A 22875-nucleotide genomic window follows, 5' to 3' on the forward strand; every position below is an offset into this window, starting at 1 on the left:
GGCAGGGAGTGAGCATACCAGCGGTGAAAAATGTTAAATACCTTGGCTTTACCATAAATAATAAAAGCGATTTCGGAAGTGAAATCTCAAGCAGAATCCAGTCTGGCTGGAATGCTTGGAGAAGGGTAAAGCGGAACCGAGTGAGTTTGCAGCGAGATTCGAGACGTAGCTGTAGCTTGAATTCTGGGTATTTTGGGTTCGAATACCACCATCGGCGGCCTAGAATATGATTGTCCGTGTTTTTTTCCATTTTCATACCAGCCGAATGTAACTAAAGGCCACGACCGATACCTTTCTTTTCCTAGCCCTTCCCCAGCCGTATGCCGCCGGAAACTTAGGCCTATGTGTCAGTGAAACGTAAAGCCACTAGAGTAATCAGAGAAAAACAGAACGTCGAAACTGACAGGCAGGCGGTCTAAATGTTGCAAATAAAAGTGGCTACACATGGTACTGCGCCCTTCCTGCGTCCAGGTAGGTCAACGTAAAAGAATTTTCCAACCAGCTTCTCAGGGGTTCTTGCAGTTGCGATGTATTTTTTTTAGCGTGGGATCCGAAGAAAACTTTGATGCGTCGACACGACGTTACTCATTTTCAACCTAGTGCGTTGTTCATTCTTTTTACCTCCCCCATGGACGTCTCCATCCGACTCATCAGTAAGGATATTCGGGCAATGAAAATCTTAACTACCGGGCGAGTTGGCCGTGCGCGTAGAGGCGCGCGGCTGTGAGCTTGCATCCGGGAGATAGTAGGTTCGAATCCCACTATCGGCAGCCCTGAAGATGGTTTTCAGTGTTTTCCCATTTTCACACCAGGCAAATGCTGGGGCTGTACCTTAATTAAGGCCGCGGCCGCTTCCTTCCAACTCCTAGGCCTTTCCTATCCCATCGTCGCCATAAGACCTATCTGTGTTGGTGCAACGTAAAGCCCCTAGCAAAAAAAGTCGTAACTACTATACCTTATTCCAACATGATATTTATAAATACATTCTCAAGTGACGTTTTCTTAAACTAACATTATTTATTGACAAGTAAATATTTGTATAAATGAATAAACAAATAAATCCGAAGATAAAAATATTTCCACAATGCTTATTACACGAGTACGTACTACTGAACAGCTGATCCTACATTAATACAACAACATAACCCTTCTTGCTGTCATCTTCAATTCATGGTTAAATTAGGCTCTTTACTCTTCTTACATCTCATAAATAATATCTCAGTACAGCCTACCCTTTCAAATGCACCTCTCACTTGGAAATAGAAATAATTTCTATCATATTTACACCGAATTCGAACCATTCATGTTCCAATATAAGTTCCTTAAAAATGACCTAAATTTTAATTATCTAATTTTTTTAAGCTTTAATATCAATCTGAATTTGAACCGGAATTTCATCATGGACTTTTAAACTATTTAAGCTTCGAAATATGCGATAATTTTCTTGTAACGTGCAGCTCAAATTTTGCTGCTATAAATCTGATATACCTAATTTCAATATGATATCTACAGTTCACATTTTCAACACATGTACAACGTGCCACATCTAGCTGATTTACTACCTGTGTGCCTTTTAAATGTATATTTTATTTTGCTATTTTGCTTTACGTCACACCGACACAGATAAGTCTTATGGCGACGATGGGATAGGAAAGGCCTAGGAATTGGAAGGAAGTGGCCGTGGCCTTAATTAAGGTACAGATCCGGCATTTGCCTGGTGTGAAAATGGGAAACCACGGAAAACCATCTTCAGGGCTTCCGACAGTGGGGCTTGAACCCACTATCTCCCGATTACTGGATACTGGCCGCACTTAAGCTACTGCAGATCGGTGTTTAAATGTATTAAAGCTCTCAGTATCCTAAGATATATTACATCAAAAAACTGCATATTCTCTCTTGTGTGCCACTAACCTAAATTATTTCGTAGCTTTCAACCCTGACTTGGTTCATCTTGAAGACTGTAACTCAATATAAGGTGACTAACCGACATCACAACCTAGTATTACATCGTTTGTTTATAATTTTGAGGTTATGTTAATTCGTATTTCAGCTTGAGAACGTTGAATTTGTGGTAAGATCCCTATTCTCTAAGGCAATAACCTTTCTTATACATTCATGGGCAAGTATGATACTATTTGACCTGTATTACTACTTAAGCCGCCTCTGTGGTGTAGTAGTTAGCGTGATTAGCTGCCACCCCCGGAGGTCCGGGTTCGATTCCCGGCTCTGCCACGAAATTTGAAAAGTGGTACGAGGGCTGGAACGGGGTCCACTCAGCCTCGGGAAGTCAACTGAGTAGAGGTGGGTTCGATTCCCACCTCAGCCATCCTCGAAGTGGTTTTCCGTGGTTTCCCACTTCACCTCCAGGCGAATGCCGGGATGGTACCTAACTTAAGGCCACGGCCGCTTTCTTCCCTCATCCTTGCCTATCCCTTCCAATCTTCCCATCCCTCTACAAGGCCCCTGTTCACCATAGCAGGTGAGGCCGCCTGGGCGAAGTACTGGTCATACTCCCCAGTTGTATCCCCCGACCAAGAGTCTGAAGCTCCAGGACACTGCCCTTGAGGCGGTAGAGGTGGGATCCCTCACTGAGTCCGAGGGAAAAGCCGAACCTGGAGGGTAAACAGATGATGATGATGATGATGATTACTACTTAACATATTCCATTTATTCTTTCTTACGGCAACATATACATCTTCATGTATTTCATATTCCATATTTCACTTCATTCATTTCTTCTACCTTATAATCATTGCATTTCAAAACACATCTCTTCTTAAGGGAGGCTGGGACTGAGTTTTTGGTGAAAAAAGTAAAAATTATCGATTTTTCAATTTGTGCATATTATTGTACGCCGGACTCCTGCGGATCATTTGGCGGTGGTATTTTTCGTGTTCCGCCATTTTTAAAGTACTATCGTGATATTTAAATGTCCGGTTCAGTCCCCCTCCACTAGCTTTTACTTACGAAAATGTGTTGGTTTTTTTCCTTCATATATACATTTTCAGGTATTTAAAATGTTCCAGCTGAACCAATTTGGTTTCAAATTCCATGAGAATTTTCATGGGTTGTTAACACCTGTATTGTCTTGATATTAACAGAAGGAATTTTTTAATAATGTTGATACTTTAAAAGATAGTAGCCTTCAAAGGGGTATTTTTTAGCATAATTTGAGAAAAACATAAACACATAAAACACACATTTTTTCCTCACATTCATGCAGACTTTCTCTCTCTTAAAATCCTTTCCATACATTGAAGTCCCTATACACCAGTTTTCAATGTAATATTTGAAGTAACTGTTCAGCTGAAGCATTTTTTTATGTTTATCGAATTTTAAAAAATTTAAATTGTAATTGTTGATTTCTCAGAAAGTTATGTTGCTGTTTTTCTGAAAATTGGTATATGGCCTTATTTCCCCATTAGGAGACAATAAACCAAATTTCATTCAATTCTGTCAATAATTACTATTTTTTATAAATTCAGTCCTAACTTCCCTTAATATCATCTCTACATTGCAGGAATATTTCCCTAGACGTATTACTTGCTTCTATTTCCCTTCATAACAACATAGGATCCAACTCTTCTTAATATCTTATAATCTTTACCCTATCTGACAACGTTACTCTTCCATAAACAGTCTTATTAAATACAACGTATAATGTCTATGATACTTCTTTACTGACATCAATATTAACCTTGGCTACGATTTGGGGTCTACACACATTCTCGTAATGTTCTCTTACGGTATAAAATCTGTGGCAAGACGTGGATTCATTTATACTACGGTCACTTCTTACTTCAATATACATGGATTGGCCACATATGTTAATCGTGAGAGCTAGGCATGTCAAAGAAGTTGATTTCGTCGATCACAACAGGCACAACGATTATTTCACACTTTCATTTGAAAATACATTGTATTCTATCAAACTATATAAATATCTTAAAATAACAAGAAACGTATCTCGTTTCCTCCGCAATGTTGGGACGGACTGGTCTGCTTGAATATTGCCAGCGAATCTTGCGGCTTTTGTCATCTGGGTTCTCGACTGATCATCTTAGGTTGGATCGGGCAGCTCTGAGGAGTCCATTTCCCCCATGCGGTTAAAACTTCTCCATTACGTTCAGCTCGTTCATGAAAATACAACAGATGAATTGGATCAGATAATACATGTTAATGAAGTTTTCTCTGTATTTCAGTTGATTGAATGTTAGCCCTCGTGTAATTTCATCTGCTCTCTAATTGCTTTTAAGTGATTATCTTCTCAACTATTTTCGTAAGTGAATAACGTCGGCGTAGATTTACTTTCTTTATATGGGCTACTTTATAGCTGATCTTTCATTTCGATCTTTTTCTTCTCCGTGTGGCGATTGTGTAGGCGTAAAATGATCTACTCTTCTCCCAGTTTTCCAAGTTGTACTTTTCGTGGAAAAGCGTGTTTTCTTATTTCTTCTTTGCGAATGGATATCGCTAATTTGGCAGGCTACACTTCTCAATACGCTTCCAGATCACTGTTTCCTCTTCTTTTTGTAGTTTTATAATATACTTTTATTATATTGGCTGAATCACACCTGAATACTTGGATTGCCGATAAAATAGTCGTTCACTTTTTTCTACTGTTATCCCGTCTTAATAATCCAAATCATTTATTTGTCTTTTGCACGGTCAGGGTGATTCTATGTATTGTGCTACTCTGCTAAACTGGATTTTTATGACATTGTATGCTTATTTACTCTGTTTGATGCCACCGCCGGCCATTGTATTTATTCCGATCTCTTTAATATTTCTACTTTAGGGATAGCGTCCATGGTACAGTACCTAACAATAATGTTATTGTTTTTACGTCTTGCGAACTAATTTTACGGTTTCAGAGACTTCGAGATTCCAGTCCCTTTGCGAGATGACAAATCTGCTGACATCAGGTTGACTTATTTTACCATCTATGTGTCAACTATATTGCATCATGAAATGAAATGAAATGGCGTATGGCTTTTAGTGCCGGGAGTGTCCTAGGACAAGTTCGGCTCGCCAGATGCAGGTCTTTTGAATTGACACCCGTAGGCGACCTGCGCGTCGTGATGAGGATGAAATGATGATGAAGACGACATATCCACCCAGCTCCCGTGCCAGCGAAATTAACCAATTAAGGTTAAAATTCCCGACCCTGCCGGGAATCGAACCCGGGGCCCCTGTTGTCAAAGGCCAGCACGCTAACCATTTAGCCATGGAGCCGGACTATATTGCATCATATTGTATTTTATTTAACTTTATTTAAAATAATGAACTTCACCTGCAAGATATCGAAGGATGTGGGGAAGTGCACCATCCACCCAACAGTATTGTGTTGCGGGCTGTATCGTGAAGTGTGACGGGCGTAAAGCATCGTATGACCTTACTCGAGTACTGTAGCTCCGCTTGCTTTTGTCTGTCACGTGACAATGAATGACGTAGAGGCTACGTCACAGGAACCCGCCCACGCGTTCTTACTCATCAAGACTTATTGCCTTGAGGGGTGAATCACCAGCATTTCCATTTCCATGTCGAATATCAGCGGGATATATTTGACATTTCTTGACAGTTGACTAATAGGGAAGTGTAAGATAACTACTACTTCTAACGACATATTAATTTATGCGTATACAAAACAGATGTAAAGTGACTTTGTTAATAAGGATAACGTTTTATAACACAATGAGCCACGTGAAGAGAAAAATATCAGAGTAAGAAACCAAACCCCATGGCGCAAAAACCCCAAACGGCCACGACCTACCAAGCGACCGCTGCACAGTCCGAAGGCCTGTAGATTACGAGGTGTCGTGTGGTCAGAACGACGGATCCGCTCGGCCGTTATTCGTGGTTTTCTAGACTGGGATCAGGTTAGGAAGTGAAGTCAAATAGGAAATAAGACACTAATAAGCAAATCCTTGACATATAGGCATATAGAACGTTAAACATCTTTGGCTGCCAAGACGACTTCTACTCAATAAGGCGGCCTGCCACTATTGCAGTATTACGTGGTTGGCGAGACATCTTCAGTGGTATTACGTAGCTTCTTAACCAGTCTGCTACACCAAATTTCAGACAGATGCTCAGTTTCTCTCACGAGGCTGACTTAACACTGTTCCAGTCCTCAGTCGAGGATGAAAACCCCTGTACTTGGTAGGATAGCCTTAAAATAAATAACTTTTCATCTAGCTTATTACGGCAGAAGTAAGGAGGAAATATTTTCAAGACTTTCACCGCTGTAACGAAGAATTAATTACTGTGTACCTAAAGAAGAGTTTTTACTACAAAAATATTACCTCAAAAGTTCTCACAAAGGCTGATATTAAGCGCTGGAATCGCAATACACAAATAAAGAATTACAACCGTTATCCAGTAGTGTGCTCTGCCAACAGCATTAAAGATTATCTGATGTACCATGAAACCTATTGACACATTATTATGCATTTAAATCTATAAACTGCCAGTCTACTGTACTAGGAGCAGTCTAATCGCATAGGCAGCCTCTATGCATGTGCGATAAAGTCACGTCTAGAAAGTCTGGATTCATGCAAGACTGGAGGTCCCATGAATAACTTGTGAAACATATTGCCACTTTACTGAGTGAAGCTATAATCCGCAGGGTCGGAGGATGCAGAGTAGGTTTCGGCCCTCAAGTGGCCACGGCTGGTTCGTGGTCCGACAGTTCTGCTCTCCGAGAAGTATGAAAACATTTAGTAGTAATAGTAATCTCGATCAGGATAACTTCGGCCAACAGTGGCCACGGCTTTACCATTACTTTACAGCTCTTCATTCGGAAGGTGGTGGGCATGTCCCACGGTCGGCTGTCCTGAGAATGGTTTTCCGTTGCTTTTCATTCTCTTCACTAAGGCGAATGCCGGGACATTTCCCTTTATAGGCCATGACCTCTCCCTTTCACCTCCTGCGAACTTCAAATCACAACAACACACCTGACTTGAGAGAGAGCATCACATTCCGGAAGGCCCGCCGTACCCCATCAGGTTAGGGAACGAATACGGAATTTTAGTAAGTAAGAAACATAATTACTTATCAAGTAACTTTTGAGTGACAAGTGTATCCTCTCAATGAAGATATTCTAACTACTGGATAAAGACAATGGATGAAGCCGGTCACGGAACTAGATTTAGATAGCGAGGTGAATGATGACATAATTGTGAGTAATGTGATTGTGCAGAACGGGTAAGCTTCCATTTTGGAGATCGTGGGTTCAAACTAGAGACCTGAAGAAGCTGGTTTATATTCGGTTTGAGTTCAGCCGGCCAGAGAACATGATGTGACGGCTGTACTCGGCCGAACATTCTATAGCTAACTGGTCTTGTTCCTGCGAATACCGTAGCTTGAGAAACAACACCGCGTAGCTAACAGAATATAGCCAGATGTAGCGCCTCAATATCACGTAACTAAAATTGACAAATACGCACAGAAATGATGTTTATTCCCTCAGTTAATAATTAGTTCAATTACTTTATTATAAGAGATCGTTTCCGAAGACTTCTGAACCAGTTTTGCAGATATACACTGACTGACAGTGACAATGCAACACCAAGGAGGAGTGGTTCGAAAGGGATGAAAGTTGGGGAAAAAACAGAGACGGCACGGACGAATAATTGATGTTTATTTCAAACCGATATGCAGGTTACACAATGCGCACGGCATCGACTCAGTAGGATGTAGGACCACCGCGAGCGGCGATGCACGCAGAAACACGTCGAGGTACAGAGTCAATAAGAGTGCGGATGGTGTCCTGAGGGATGGTTCTCCATTCTCTGTCAACCATTTGCCACAGTTGGTCGTCCGTACGAGGCTGGGGCAGAGTTTGCAAACGGCGTCCAATGAGATCCCACACGTGTTCGATTGGTGAGAGATCCGGAGAGTACGCTGGCCACGGAAGCATCTGTACACCTCGTAGAGCCTGTTGGGAGATGCGAGCAGTGTGTGGGCGGGCATTATCCTGCTGAAACAGAGCATTGGGCAGCCCCTGAAGGTACGGGAGTGCCACCGGCCGCAGCACATGCTGCACGTAGCGGCGTAGCGGTGGGCATTTAACGTGCCTTGAATACGCACTAGAGGTGACGTGGAATCATACGCAATAGCGCCCCAAACCATGATGCCGCGTTGTCTAGCGGTAGGGCGCTCCACAGTTACTGCCGGATTTGACCTTTCTCCACGCCGACGCCACACTCGTCTGCGGTGACTATCACTGACAGAACAGAAGCGTGACTCATCGGAGAACACGACGTTCCGCCATTCCCTCATCCAAGTCGCTCTAGCCCGGCACCATGCCAGGCGTGCACGTCTATGCTGTGGAGTCAATGGTAGTCTTCTGAGCGGGCGCCGGGAGTGCAGGCCTCCTTCAACCAATCGACGGGAAATTGTTCTGGTCGATATTGGAACAGCCAGGGTGTCTTGCACATGCTGAAGAATGGCGGTTGACGTGGCGTGCGGGGCTGCCACCGCTTGGCGGCGGATGCGCCGATCCTCGCGTGCTGACGTCACTCGGGCTGCGCCTGGACCCCTCGCACGTGCCACATGTCCCTGCGCCAAACATCTTCGCCACATGCGCTGCACCGTGGACACATCCCTATGGGTATCGGCTGCGATTTGACGAAGCGACCAACCTGCCCTTCTCAGCCCGATCACCATACCCCTCGTAAAGTCGTCTGTCTGCTGGAAATGCCTCCGTTGACGGCGGCCTGGCATTCTTAGCTATACACGTGTCCTGTGGCACACGACAACACGTTCTACAATGACTGTCGGCTGAGAAATCACGGTACGAAGTGGGCCATTCGCCAACGCCGTGTCCCATTTATCGTTCGCTACGTGCGCAGCACAGCGGCGCATTTCACATCATGAGCATACCTCAGTGACGTCAGTCTACCCTGCAATTGGCATAAAGTTCTGACCACTCCTTCTTGGTGTTGCATTTGCTCTGTCAGTCAGTGTATATATATATATATATATATATATATATATATGTGTTTTTTCTTCTGGTGTTATATTCGCATTTTGTCATTACGTGCTTCTGGTTCGTAAACGACACTATAGTTTGTGTCCACAGATATTTGCGATTCATAACCATTAACTGTAATATTAATGCTATAAGCGGGGAGATCTATTTTCATCCCAAATTATTTTAATATCACACATATAGTATTTCTTGGCATTCTCATTGTGCCAGTAAGAACATTTATTTTAATTGCTATTGTATAATAACTGAATTTGTCATTGGATAAGCAATATAAATGAACAATTTATCGGGCGAGTTGGCCGTGCGCGTAGAGGCGCGCGGCTGTGAGCTTGCATCCGGCAGATAGTAGGTTCGAATCCCACTATCGGCAGCCCTGAAGATGGTTTTCCGTGGTTTCCCATTTTCACACCAGGCAAATGCTGGGGCTGTACCTTTGTACCTTACTTAAGGCCACGGCCGCTTCCTTCCCACTCCTAGGCCTTTCCTATCCCATCGTCGCCATAAGACCTATCTGTGTCCGTGCGACGTAAAGCCACTAGCAAAAAAAAAAAAAAGAACAATTACTCCTTCTTCTTTTTCTTAATCTGTTTACCCTCCGGGGCTGGTTTTTCCCTCGGACTTAGCGAGGGATCCCACCTCTACCGTCTCAAGGGCAATGTCCTGGAGCGTGAGACTTTAGGTCGGAGCTAGAACTGGGGAGGATGACCAGTATATCACCCAGGCGGCCTCACCTGCTATGCTGAACAGGGGCCTTGTGGGGGGGGGGGGGGATGGGAGGATTGGGAGGGATAGACAAGGAAGAGGGAAGGAAGCGGCCGTGGCCTTAAGTTAGGTACCATCCCGGCATTTGCCTGGAGGGGAAGTGGGAAACCACGGAAAACCACTTCGAGGATGGCTGAGATGGGAATCGAACCCACCTCTACTCATTTGACCTCCCGAGGCTGAGTAGACGCTGTTCCAGCCCTCGTACCACTTTTCGAATTTCGTGGCAGAGCCGGGAATCGAACACGGCCCTCCGAGAATGGCAGGTAATCACTCTAATCACTACACCACAGAGGCGGACCACGAATTACTACTTTCGGGAAAATGAAAAACTTTCTTGCGCCTTTCGTATTCATTATAAAAATGTAATAATGTTGCAAAGCACACTACGTATCTTTTCCTTAGGTAGGTCTACAATACAAAGCACACTACGTATATTTTCCTTAGGCAAAATATGAATTAGAAAGCAATTCTTTTTTTCATTTTTGAGGAAATTGTTTTTAAAAATACTGACTTATTGTTTTTCTCACGTTAATTGAAATGAAAAGAAATGTCGTATGGCTTTTAGTGCCGGGATATCCCAGGAAGGGTTCGGCTCGCCAGGTGCAGGTCTTTCTATTTGACTCCCGTAGGCGACCTGCGCGTCGTGATGAGGATGAAATGATGATGAAGACAACACATACACCCAGCCCCTGCGCCATTGGAATTAACCAATTAAGGTTAAAATCCCCGACCCGGCCGGGAATCAAACCCAGGACCCTCTGAACCGAAGGCCAGTACGCTGACCGTTCAGCCAACGAGTCGGATCTCACGTTAATTGATTGTTTAAGATAGATAATAAATTAAATTCCCAAGATGTTTATTGCTAAGGAACACGTGAATACTACTTTATTCTCAACCTAACATCTCATGCTCTGTAGCAGACTCCTTACTAAAGGTTCGGCATGTAAAAATCCTTTGGTAAAATGCTGAACTTCTTCTTGTAAATACAGTTTAAATTTCTGTACGTTTTACAGTTTCTTCTCATGTATGTGAAGAAAATCTTTAGAGCAGGCCGTAATGTCTGCAAGATCAACAAATGTGCAGAACTTCTGGCTTATATTAAAGGCGTGCACTCGAGGCCGTTGATGAAATCCCTAGATTCGGTGGTATCTTTGTGGTCACTCTGATACATACTGTTATCTGTTCGTTACAACTTCGTATTTTCTTGCTGATAGGCTTCGTAGTTTCAGCAACTTCAGACTCATTAATTTTGCAAACAAAATTAATAATTCCATGTTTATGCTCGGGCCTTCCTGACTGTTATAAGTGTCCCTCATAAACTGCACAAAACCGCACGTAAAAATATTGTGAAATACCGTACTAGTTACGTCTAATATAAACAAGCTGTCATGGAGAAACAAATAGAGGAGTTCTCGTCATGGAGAAACAATCAGCTGTTTACCACTGTTTACTAGAGAAACCGCACAAGTCATTACTGACTTGCGGAATCCACCTCCGTAGTGTAACGGTTGGTGTTATTAGATGCTCTCCTTGAGCACTCGGGTTCGATACTCGGTACTGCCAGCAATTTAAGAATTGCAGGAGTCTGGTCCCACGGTGTAGGGGGAAACGCGTCCGTCTGTCACCCGGAGTCCCACGGGTTCGATTCCCGACCGGGTCAGGGGTTTTTAATTGTACATTATTAATATCCCTGGCGTGGGGACTGGGTGTTTGTGTCGTCCTTAATGTTCCTTTCCTCACATTCAACACTTTAACTTCCGCAATTTCCAAATACACGCAGGTTCATAACATATGGTGCACGGTAGCGACAAAAGATCTTCTTAGGTCGACGCCCCGAATAAATAGCATTAAAAAAGAAAAGAATTGCAGGAGGACTGGTATGTGGTTGAAATGGTGCATGCAGCTCACCTCCACTGGGGGTGGCCTGAAAAGAGCTGCACCACCTCCGGATGAGGACACGAGTTTACTTAATTGGCTTGTGGTGCTATTATTAAAAAAAAGAACAGATATCCATGACTTCAACAATGCAGATGAAGCTGACTTAGTAGTTTCTGCAGTAAAAGCTACATGTAGAATACGAATATACTCTTTACTCATTATGGAGGAAAATTGACACTTAGGTTGTTTCTCAAATGACCAATTCAATTGATATAAAATTACTTTCATAATGCAATTATAGCAGAAAATTCACGATGTATGATTAAGTTGTTACTGTTGTTGTTTTGGCTGTATAATTCCACGACAAGCAAGGAAAATCAGAAGGGACACTTATAACAGTCAGGAAGGACTGAGTCCGCCTCTGTGGTGTAGTGGTTAGTGTGATTAGCTGCCACCGCCGGAGGTCCGGGTTCGATTCCCGGCTGTGCCACGAAATTTGAAAAATGGTACGAGGGGTGGAACGGGGTCCACTCGGTCTCTGGAGGTCAACTGAGTACAGGTGGGTTCGATTCCCACCTCAGCCATCCTGGAAATGGTCTTCCGTGGTTTCCCACTTCTCCTTGAGAAAAATGCCAGGATGGTACCTAATTTAAGGCCCGGCTGCTTCCTGCCCTCTTCCTTGTCTATCCCTTCCAATCTTCCTATCCCCTATCAAGGACCTTGTTCAGCATAGCAGGTCAGGCCACCTGGGCGTGGTGCTGGTCATCCTCCCTAGTTGTATCTCCTACCCAATGTCTCACGCTCCAGGACACTGCCCTTGAGGCGGTAGAGGTGGGATCCCTCGCTGAGTCCGAGGGAAAAACCAACCCTGGAGGGTAAACAGATTAAGTAAGTAACTAAGAAAGAACTGAGCATAGGCCTAAACATAGTTATAATATACAAAATGCTTTACGGAAATATTTGGCGGTTATTCGATATCACCGGCATCAGGCTATTTGATTTAATCTATGGACTTCATGATCACCGCTGCCCTGAATATTATTTTCCATAGTTTCTTATTTTAATGGCAGGCAATTTTTTGGACTGTACCAAAAATAAAGTCGACCACTACCAACCAAGTTCTTGCACTTTCCTTTTCCAGTGAATGCCCTGAGCCGATTGACTCAGATGGTAAACCGCTGGCTTTCTGAGCTCACTTTGACCGGGCTAGTTGGCCGTGCGGTTAAGGGCACTCGGCTGTGAGCTTGCATCCGGGAGATAGTGGATGGTGGATTCACACTGTCGGCAGCCCTGAAGATGGTTTTCCGTGGTTTCCTATTTTCACACCAGGAAAATGCTGGGGCTGTACCTTAATTAAGGTCACGGCCGCTTCCTTCCAACTCCTAGGCCTTTCCTATCCCATCGTTGCCATAAGACCTGTCTGTGTCGGTGCGACGTAAAGCCACTAGCAAAAAAAAAAAAAAAACCCTCAAGTTGGCGGATTATATCCCGATCACTCCAATGGTGCAATTTGTAACTTCTAGGGAGAAATCAACAACATTGATCATAGAGGGAAACGGGAGAATTCTGATCGTCGGAAGTCCTGACTAAAAAGGAGGAGAAGAGCCTACACAGATAGAAAATTAAACTCCCTAGAACGCATAAACTTAAAAACCGATGGCATCGAAGGAAAACACGAGTTGACCAAGGGGGTCGAATAGGAAAGATGACAGAGAAGAGCCTGATACGAACAAATGTAATAAGTAATCAACAGGGACCGTGTGGTCGTCACTATCTGTCAGCCCTGGTGGATAATTGATTCCGGCCCCATGGCGCACAGATAGCATGCCTGCTTTTAATGGAAGACCCTGGACTCTCTTTCCAGCCAGGCCTAAGATTTTAACCCTTAATTGAGGTCTGAACTCAATGTCATAAGTAGAACTTCAGGAGCTGTTAATATGAGAGGCAGTGGATCCAGACAAGTGTGTTAAGCAGTATAGCTATAGATTTCGTTTTTTAAAGTGCTACTTGTTCGCGGCGTCAACCTAGTTGAGAAATCATGTATTATGTAAATGGCGGAAGTGTAAAGTGTTGAATGTGAGGTAAGGAACGTTAAGGACGACACAAACACCCAGTCCCCAGGCCAGGGATATTAATCATTTACAATTAAAAACCCCTGACCCGGCCGCGAATCGAAACCGGGCCGCCGGGTGGCTGGCGGACACGTTGTCCCATATACCGCGAGTTCGGACTAAAGATTTCTTTACTCTATTCGCGTGTTTCTGCAGGCCGTCTGGCGGGACAGCAGTTGTTCTAATGGACTGTATGCGACAATTATGTCTTTGCTTGGTTGGTTAGTGTAGGTAAAGCGTAGTTTTATCTTATCCAGAAGTTTGACTCCCAGCTTATTCAAGGTTTTAGTGGTGTAACGTGGTTTCACGAGTACAATTGAAGCGTTGTCTGTTCACTTACCGAGCGAATCACTCGACAGTCCAATATTCGCTGTCCACTCATCTTTTATAGTTCTATTTAGAGCTTTTTTGGGATTGTACGAATCATTATTAAATACTATCAAAGTATATCGCGTTCTATTCTCACCTAGCTTGCAATTTTAAAGTGACTTACGAAAGTCAGTATACGTCATGCAACTGGTGTAGCTAGCACGCGAATTGTCCACGGTGAGGAACAAGCTGTTCAGTTAGCCAAGGTCTCACGATCAGGTGATTCCCGTGCAGCAGAGGAGCAGTCAGGAGTGAGCGTGTGACGTCCGCGGTTTATAGCCCGGTCTGTGTAGTATGGCACTCGTACACAATACAGCAGCATGTTCACCTCAGCAAAGGGTGAGTTCACACTCCAATACCTCCCAGTGTATTGTCATACTGTTCGTAGTTCAGTGATATCATTACCATCTTGTCCAATATTAGACCTAGCGGTCCGTTACGATATCATGCCATCTCTTCCAGGGTCTCACAACCGATATTCTGTGTCATGGCACGTAGTAAAACATCTGCCTTGGTATTTTGAACCTTTCCAATTCTGTAAAATTGTGTGAATCTAATATAGGAGCTACTTTCAATTCTTCGAATATTTGTTCATTCCTTTTGTGATCTAATAAACCATAGTCTGTGGCTTATCTCAGAAATTTCATATCCACTACGCTAAGTATTCGTTTATTTTATAAGTGATAAGTTACCTAGCCCAGAAAATGTTCTGGAAAGTTGATTTAGAAGTGTATATTGACCGGAAATTCCTTATCCTACTCCATCTTCGTAACTCAGCTTATCTAAATGTCATTTGAGGGACTAGAGCGTGATTATTAACTACATATAGGTACTCAGTGTATGTGTAAGTTATGATAATAATAATAATAATAATAATAATAATAATAATAATAACGCATAAACCGTCTTCGGTGGTGGGATCATGTGAGGCGAATGGAGGAGGATAGGTTACCTAGGAGAATAATGGACTCTATTATGGAAGGTAAGAGAAGTAGAGGTAGGCTAGACCAAGACGACGATGGTTAGACTCAGTTTAACGGAGCTCGATAGCTGCACTCGCTTAAGTGGGGCCAGTATCCAGTATTCGGGAGATAGTGGGCTTGAACCCCACTGTCGGCAGCCCTGAAGATGGTTTTCCGTGGGTTCCCATTTTCACACCAGGCAAATGTTGGGTCTGTACCTTAATTAACGCCACGGCCGCTTCCTTACCAGTCCTAGCCCTTTCCTGTCCCATCGTCGCCATAAGACCTATCTGTGTCGGTGCGACGTAAAGCCAACGACAAAAAATAAAAGACTCAGTTTCTAACGTTTTGCATATAATAGGTATAGAACTAAATGAAGCCACAGCACTAGTAGCAAATAGAGGATTGTGGAGTCGTTTAGTAAATTCACAGAGGCTTGCAGACTGAACGCTGAAAGGCATAACAGTCTATAATAATAATAATAATAATAATAATAATAATAATAATAATAATAATAATAATAATAATAATAATAATAATATATTTCAAGCCAATGACAATGTTATTCCGATATATTATTATTATCATACTTATCATCATCATCATTGTCATTGGCTTATGCATGTGAAAAGTTTTTGAAATGAAAAGGCACGTTCCCATGGTTCGGATTCGACGAAAGACTGGATGCTCCGTGACTATGATCACGATATGAACAGTGAGGTAAAACTATACGCTTGATTTTGATTTAATAATAATAATAATAATAATAATAATAATAATAATAATAATAATAATAATAATAATAATAATAATAATAATAAAGTGCCCTACTCCCAACCTTAGGGGAATCTGGATTGTCGAACTGTTTCCTAGGTAAAGGGTTGTTTTCTCTGTGCTTGTAAATCTTCTTAAACAGATCTCTCGTATTCAAGTACTTTTATGTAAAAGTGGCATTTGCAACATAGTATTTTTTGTTAAGTGTAGCAAGTTGCACTAAAGCACATTGGTATTTTATTCACAAAAGATCAGCTGCTCTCGTCGAAATATTTGATCAGATCTGTGATACGGATTATTATTTCCCTCACTGGTTCTCATAAGCACTTCTTATCGAAAGAGTAGGCCGTGCGGCTAGGGTCACGTAGGTGTGAGCTTGCATTCAGGAGATGGTTTGAATCCCATCGTCGGGAGTCCTACGGATGGATTTCCGTGGTTTCCCGTTTTCACACCTTCTATATCCTTGCCCTTTCTGATCCTTCCGTTGCCGAAAACCTTCAGTGTGTTAGCGCGACTTTAAACCACTAGCCAAAAATACATTTTTTGTACAATTGGCTTTACGTCGCACCGACATAAATAGGTGTTATGAAGACGATGAGATAGGAAAGGCTAGGAACTGGAAGAAATTAGCTGTAACCTTAATCTATATATATAAAAGCAAGTCGGGCTGGAGCGATGTATATATAAATATTTAAAAATGAAAAAAAGACGTGAATTAATGAGGCACTTCCAGAAATGTCAGAAATTTGAAACTTGGTACGAGGGAAACTGATGACCCCACGATCCCTAGAAAAATCGGAAATTCTCAAAATTCCCTGAAGGGGGCACGCTGGGAGGGCTCAAATTTTGGGCTCAGCATAAGAACACAGTCGTATAGTATATCCAAAACGATAACCTACAGGTTTCGTGGGCTTAAAAAGTTTCGGGAATTTCCTCATTTTTATCCCCTATCCCCCCAAATCAAGATGGCGGCACAACCTGCCAGACGAGGTAGACAATTGAAATTTGGTGAAATTATAGCTTTTGGTCCCTAACCGACGGGAAAATTCCAAGATGTTAAAATTTTTCAGTTTTTACCCCCAAAGATATCGAAATATGGAGGCAATTTTAATGACTGTGCAGACATTCTTTTTGAGCTATTTTTTGGCTAAACGGTAAGTCGTATCACAAAACGGATGGAACAACGTCCCTTCAATTCGGAGTGATCTACAACTTTGGTCCTGTGACATTTTGTCGCATCTCTCTCCCTTATACGTTAAATTTGGCCGTATTTCTGGATTGTTCGTAAATTTGGTGATTTTTACAAGTATATTTCATTGTTTGACACACTTATAAGAATGATAGGACCATCGCGTTAGGTGCGCACATTGGCACGATTATGGGACATACGTGTACCAAATTTCATAATTCTAGCTTATACATAAGTAGGCAAAACGTAATGTAAATTGTAAAAAATGCACCCAAATTTCACCCTATTCAAAATTTGAACTCAATTTACCCCCTTAATATGGGAGATACGAGGATATGGTTTAGAAATAAACATGTAGAGCGATAAATGAGGCGTCTGATGGCGCAAACCGTTTCTTAATAGCATAAACCGTTTAGGAGATATAAATCTCGAAGTGGAAGTCTGCACTTTTCAACGTGCTCATGCTTATCCGTCATCTATATATATAAAAGCAAGTCGGGCTGGAGCGATGTATATATAAATATTTAAAAATGAAAAAAGACGTGAATTAATGAGGCACTTCCAGAAATGTCAGAAATTTGAAACTTGGTACGAGGGAAACTGATGACCCCACGATCCCTAGAAAAATCGGAAATTCTCAAAATTCCCTGAAGGGGGCACGCTGGGGGGGGGGGGCTCAAATTTTGGGCTCAGCATAAGAACACAGTCGTATAGTATATCCAAAACGATAACCTACAGGTTTCGTGGGCTTAAAAAGTTTCGGGAATTTCCTCATTTTTATCCCCTATCCCCCCAAATCAAGATGGCGGCACAACCTGCCAGACGAGGTAGACAATTGAAATTTGGTGAAATTATAGCTTTTGGTCCCTAACCGACGGGAAAATTCCAAGATGTTAAAATTTTTCACTTTTTACCCCCAAAGATATCGAAATATGGAGGCAATTTTAATGACTGTGCAGACATTCCTTTTGAGCTATTTTTTGGCTAAACGGTAAGTCGTATCACAAAACGGATGGAACAACGTCGCTTCAATTCGGAGTGATCTACAACTTTGGTCCTGTGACATTTTGTCGCATCTCTCTCCCTTATACGTCAAATTTGGCCGTATTTCTGGATTGTTCGTAAATTTGGTGATTTTTACAAGTATATTTCATTGTTTGACACACTTATAAGAATGATAGGATCATCGCGTTAGGTGCACACATTGGCACGATTATGGGACATACGTGTACCAAATTTCATAATTCTAGCTTATACATAAGTAGGCAAAACGTAATGTAAATTGTAAAAAATGCACCCAAATTTCACCCTATTCAAAATTTGAACTCAATTTACCCCCTTAATATGGGAGATACGAGGATATGGTTTAGAAATAAACATGTAGAGCGATAAATGAGGCGTCTGATGGCGCAAACCGTTTCTTAATAGCATAAACCGTTTAGGAGATATGAATCTCGAAGTGGAAGTCTGCACTTTTCAACGTGCTCATGCTTTTCCGTCATCTATATAAATAAAATCGTAACGACCGTGTGTCTGTACATTGATTATTTTGTCGAAATTTCCGTACAGTTTTCCGTTTCAGGTGTAATAATGACCATCTGCATCATTTCTACCTTTAGTGTCTGCTTGTCTGTTTGTTTGTCTGTTTGTCTGTTTGTCTGTCCTTCTATAACTGGAAAACTACTGGATATATTTCCACCAAACTTCATATTTAGAATCCCCCTGTCCTTGGGTAGGTTTTAGCGCAAAAAAATAAAATCGTAACGACCGTGTGTCTGTACATTGATTATTTTGGCGAAATTTCCGTACAGTTATCCGTTTCAGGTGTAATAATGACCATCTACATCATTTTTAGCTTAGGTGTCTGTTTGTCTGTCTGTTTGTCTGTTTGTCTGTTTGTCTGTTTGTCTGTCATTCTATAACTTGAAAACTACTAAATATGTATTTCCACCAAACTTCATATTTAGAATCCACCTCTCCTTGGGTAGGTTTTAGCGCAAATATCGTTTCTAAATCCCTGAACTGAGTGGGGATTTTTACGAAACCGAAACCGTTATTTTGCACTCCCTCAAAGTATACACAACCGAACTTAATGGAAATCAACCTGCCTTAATGAAAATTAATTTCTAAACCGTTTTTTCTCATGTGCATCATTTCGATAACAGGATTTAGTAAGGGAGATATCATTAACGGACCGTTTTTCGGTACAAATCCCAGCGGACTTAACGCAAGAGCGGGTGCGTGTAAAGCGTACTTCTTACAACTTGAAAACTAACAAGATATTTGAACCAAATTTTATATATAGCATCCATCTGTCCAAGGGTAGGTTTCCTTGGTGTCTGTTAGTTAGTTAGTTTGTTTCTTTGTTTGTTTGTTTGTTTGGTCTGTTTGTCTTTCTCTAACTTGAAAACTACTGGATATATTTCCACCAAACTTCATATTTAGAATCCACCTATCCTTTGGGGAGGTTTTAGGGCAAATATTGTTTCTAAATCCCTGAACTAATTGGGGGTTTATACGAAACCGAAACCGTGATTTTGCACTCCCTCAAAATACACACAACCAAACTTAATGGAAATCTACCTGCCTTAATGGAAATTAATTTCTAAACCTTTTCTTCTCATGTGCATCATTTCAATCACTTACAGGAAAGATAGTATGATCAAACTCTACACGGACATTGGCCCACCCAGTACCCATATGTGAGCCAAATGCTATGTCACATAATTATCCGAAAAGTAATCCAATGTAAGATATTCTTACACAAATTTCAACCTATTCAACGTTTCTGATTCAATCTGACCCATGAATAGATTAGATGCGAGAAAATATCATAGGACCAGCCATTTAGATCGCTAAATACTGCGCCTTACGGTACAAACCTTTGTCGATATGACGTACCGTTTAGCAGCAGTTAATCTGTAAATGAAAGTCTACAATATTGTAAACATTCATATACTTTCGTATGTCCATCTGTATATATTCATTGATGTCGATTTGTAGCGATCGAGAAAGGATGTGTCTGCTATTGTAATCAGTACTCCCTACACCGACTTTGACTGCTGGCAGTAGAAATGGGGACCTTCTCCAACTCCTGTGTAACTGGCATTAGTAAGGAGGGCCTACCATTTTAATGAATTCTCGATTTGTCTTGCAGAAGGCAAGGGATCATGCAGTTTTGTTCGAAAGTCCCCTACTCTATTGTGTTTGGCTCTAGGCCAGGGTGCCCGCCATTATAAACAAATGTTCCAATCTAAAATTTGACTAGCATTAGGCATAGTGGCCTGTTATTTTCATGGAAACTCACTAATTCTGTGTGACTGGCAGTAAGCTGGCTAGCAGCAGTAAAAAGGGACTGTCATTATAATGATAACTGCACAACTCAATTTTGACTGGTGGTAGGGAAGTTGCCTGGTATTATAATAAAAACTCCTCAACTGTAACCTGTCTGAAAGTAGGAAATGGGTCTGCCATTGTAACTAAAACTCCCCAAATCGATTGTGACCGCGCAGTAGGCATTGGGGCCTGCAATTATAATGTAAACTTGCCAACTCGATTCTGAATGGCAGTAGGCAAGTGAGCCTGGCGTTATCATCACAACTCCGCAACCCTCACTTTACATTGGAAACAACGTATGTGGATCTCCCTATGCTATTTCTCGGATAAGGCTAAGAGACATGCAATTTTAAAACAATCTCATTTGCTGCACGCACAGTATTTACGTCGATATCCGTATACAATGTAGAATACCGTAGCGAAGCACGGGTACATTTGCTAGTTAAGGTATATATCGAGCATATCTCTGGTGAGAAAATGGGAAACCACAGAAAACCATCTTCAGGGCTACTGACAGTGGGATATAAACCTACTAACTCCCGATTGCAAGCTAGCAGCTGCGCGCCCCTAACCGCACGGCCAACTCGCTTGGTAAATAAATTTCCTCATCTCGCCATCAGTGAGCAGGGTAATGCAGAGTTGACACATTAGTCTTAGTGGTTCATACTCTACTACAAGAACGCTGCAATATTATTCATCGATAAATCTTGTTAGCGGTGTAATATTGCACAAACAAAGGTATGGTTTCGCGTCGCTAGGTAGGAAAGAGCAAGAATTGAGAGGGAAATATCCTGGGTTTTACTTAAGGTATAGGCCATGTATTAGCGTAATGTGTGAATGGAAAACCATGAGAAATCATCTTCAGGAATGCCAATGGCGTGGTTCGAACAGATCACCTACCAGCTGCACGACGCGAACCACGTGGCCAGATCTCTCGGTGATGTTCTTAAGCCTTATGAGTCCCAGACACATCGTGATCATCAGTTATGGATATATCTGATAGTCTACAAGTTATGGCAGACCAAACGATGCTGACATTATTGTTCATCTGCTGTCTAACTTTCCACAAAAACGAAGTATTTACTTACCTTGCATATAATAGTTTGGATATTATGAATTTAGTGTTATGTTGATTTCTGCAATTTTCCGTCATACGGAGTGTGAGATCAGAACGGGACAAGTAAGCTTCAAGTTATAAAAATATATATTTTAAAGCAAATGAATATTGAAAGAATCAACCTACAAATATTCGCGAATTACGCGGAAAGATTTTGAGCACTTATTGTATCAACGAATGTAAAGAAAATTTCAGTATCTCATTTATTTTGCCTCATAGTGTAGAATTTAAGTATGCATCTGTAGTTTAGACTCAGAAATAGACTAAATGTGGCTTGTAAGAATTGAAAGACCACAGCAATTTCATTGAGATAGAATTGACTTGAAGAAAATATAATTTAAAAGTGTGAAAAATTTCTCGTCCGCCTCTGTGGTGTAGTGGTTAGTGTGATTAGCTGCCACCCCTAGAGGCCCAGGTTCGATTCCCCGCTCTGCCACGAAATTTGAAAAGTGATACGAGGGCTGGAACGGGGTCCACTCAGCCTCGGGAGATCAACTGTGTAGAGGTGGGTTCGATTCCCACCTCAGCCATCCTGGAAGTGGTTTTCCGTGGTTTCCCACTTCTACTCCAGGAAAATGCCGGGATAGTACGTAACTTAAGGCCACGGCCGCTTCCTTCCCTCTTCCTTGCCTATCCCTTCCAATCTTCCCATCCCCCCGCAAGGCCCCTGTTCAGCATAGCAGGTGAGGATGTCTGGGCGAGGTACGGGTCATCCTCCCCGGTTGTATCCCCCGACCGAGAGTCTGAATCTCCAGGACACTGCCCTTGAGGCGGTAGAGGTGGGATCCCTCGCTGAGTCCGAGCGGAAAACCGACCCTGGAGGATAAACAGATATAGAAGAAAAAGAAGACAGCTTATCGGCAGGAAAAAAACTGCAGATAAATTGAAATAGACTTGAAAGTCGAAATGTTATAAAGCTCATCAGTAGATAAATAGCGAAGGATATAATTTGCCTTCGTCTACCGCTTTTGAGACACCGAGGTGGGGTTACGGGAGCGATCTGTGTCGCACTTGTGGATTTGCCCCTGTTTAACGTCGGACACCGTTCTCAACGCCAACCCTATTGTAGAGGGATGTATTCAGAATTGGATGTTTCTGTGATATCGAGTGAATATGAAGAGAACTGTGTTGGGACAAACACACACACACACACACACACACACACACACACACACACACACACACACACACACACACACACACACACACACACACACACACACACACACAAGCACCCAGTCTCCAGGTCAAAGGAATTAATCAGACGTGATTAAAATCCTCGACACGGCCGGAAATTGAACCCACTACTCCATGAACCGAAATCCCCAATGTTGACTATTCAGCCAAGAAGTCTGACAAAGAGAAGGCTGCAATCAATG

General features: G+C 42.2%; 1 protein-coding gene across 2 annotated transcripts in view; it reads left to right on the plus strand.

Annotated features, from left to right (window-relative positions):
- The window catches only part of zyd (sodium/potassium/calcium exchanger zydeco), a 273963-nt gene that overhangs the window by 23332 nt on the left and 227756 nt on the right, over positions 1–22875 (plus strand). The window contains exon 1 of one of the 2 annotated variants that reach the window (XM_067150203.2): positions 14313–14457. The exons of the other annotated variant lie outside the window; for it this stretch is intronic. Coding sequence (XP_067006304.2) covers positions 14439–14457 — 19 coding nt within the window. The 5' untranslated portion in view covers positions 14313–14438. Of the gene's footprint in view, positions 1–14312; positions 14458–22875 lie in introns of those variants that run through there. 2 annotated transcript variants of the gene reach the window in all.

This window comes from Anabrus simplex, chromosome 6, assembly GCF_040414725.1.
Source record: "Anabrus simplex isolate iqAnaSimp1 chromosome 6, ASM4041472v1, whole genome shotgun sequence".
In the NCBI taxonomy this organism is placed as follows: domain Eukaryota; kingdom Metazoa; phylum Arthropoda; class Insecta; order Orthoptera; family Tettigoniidae; genus Anabrus; species Anabrus simplex.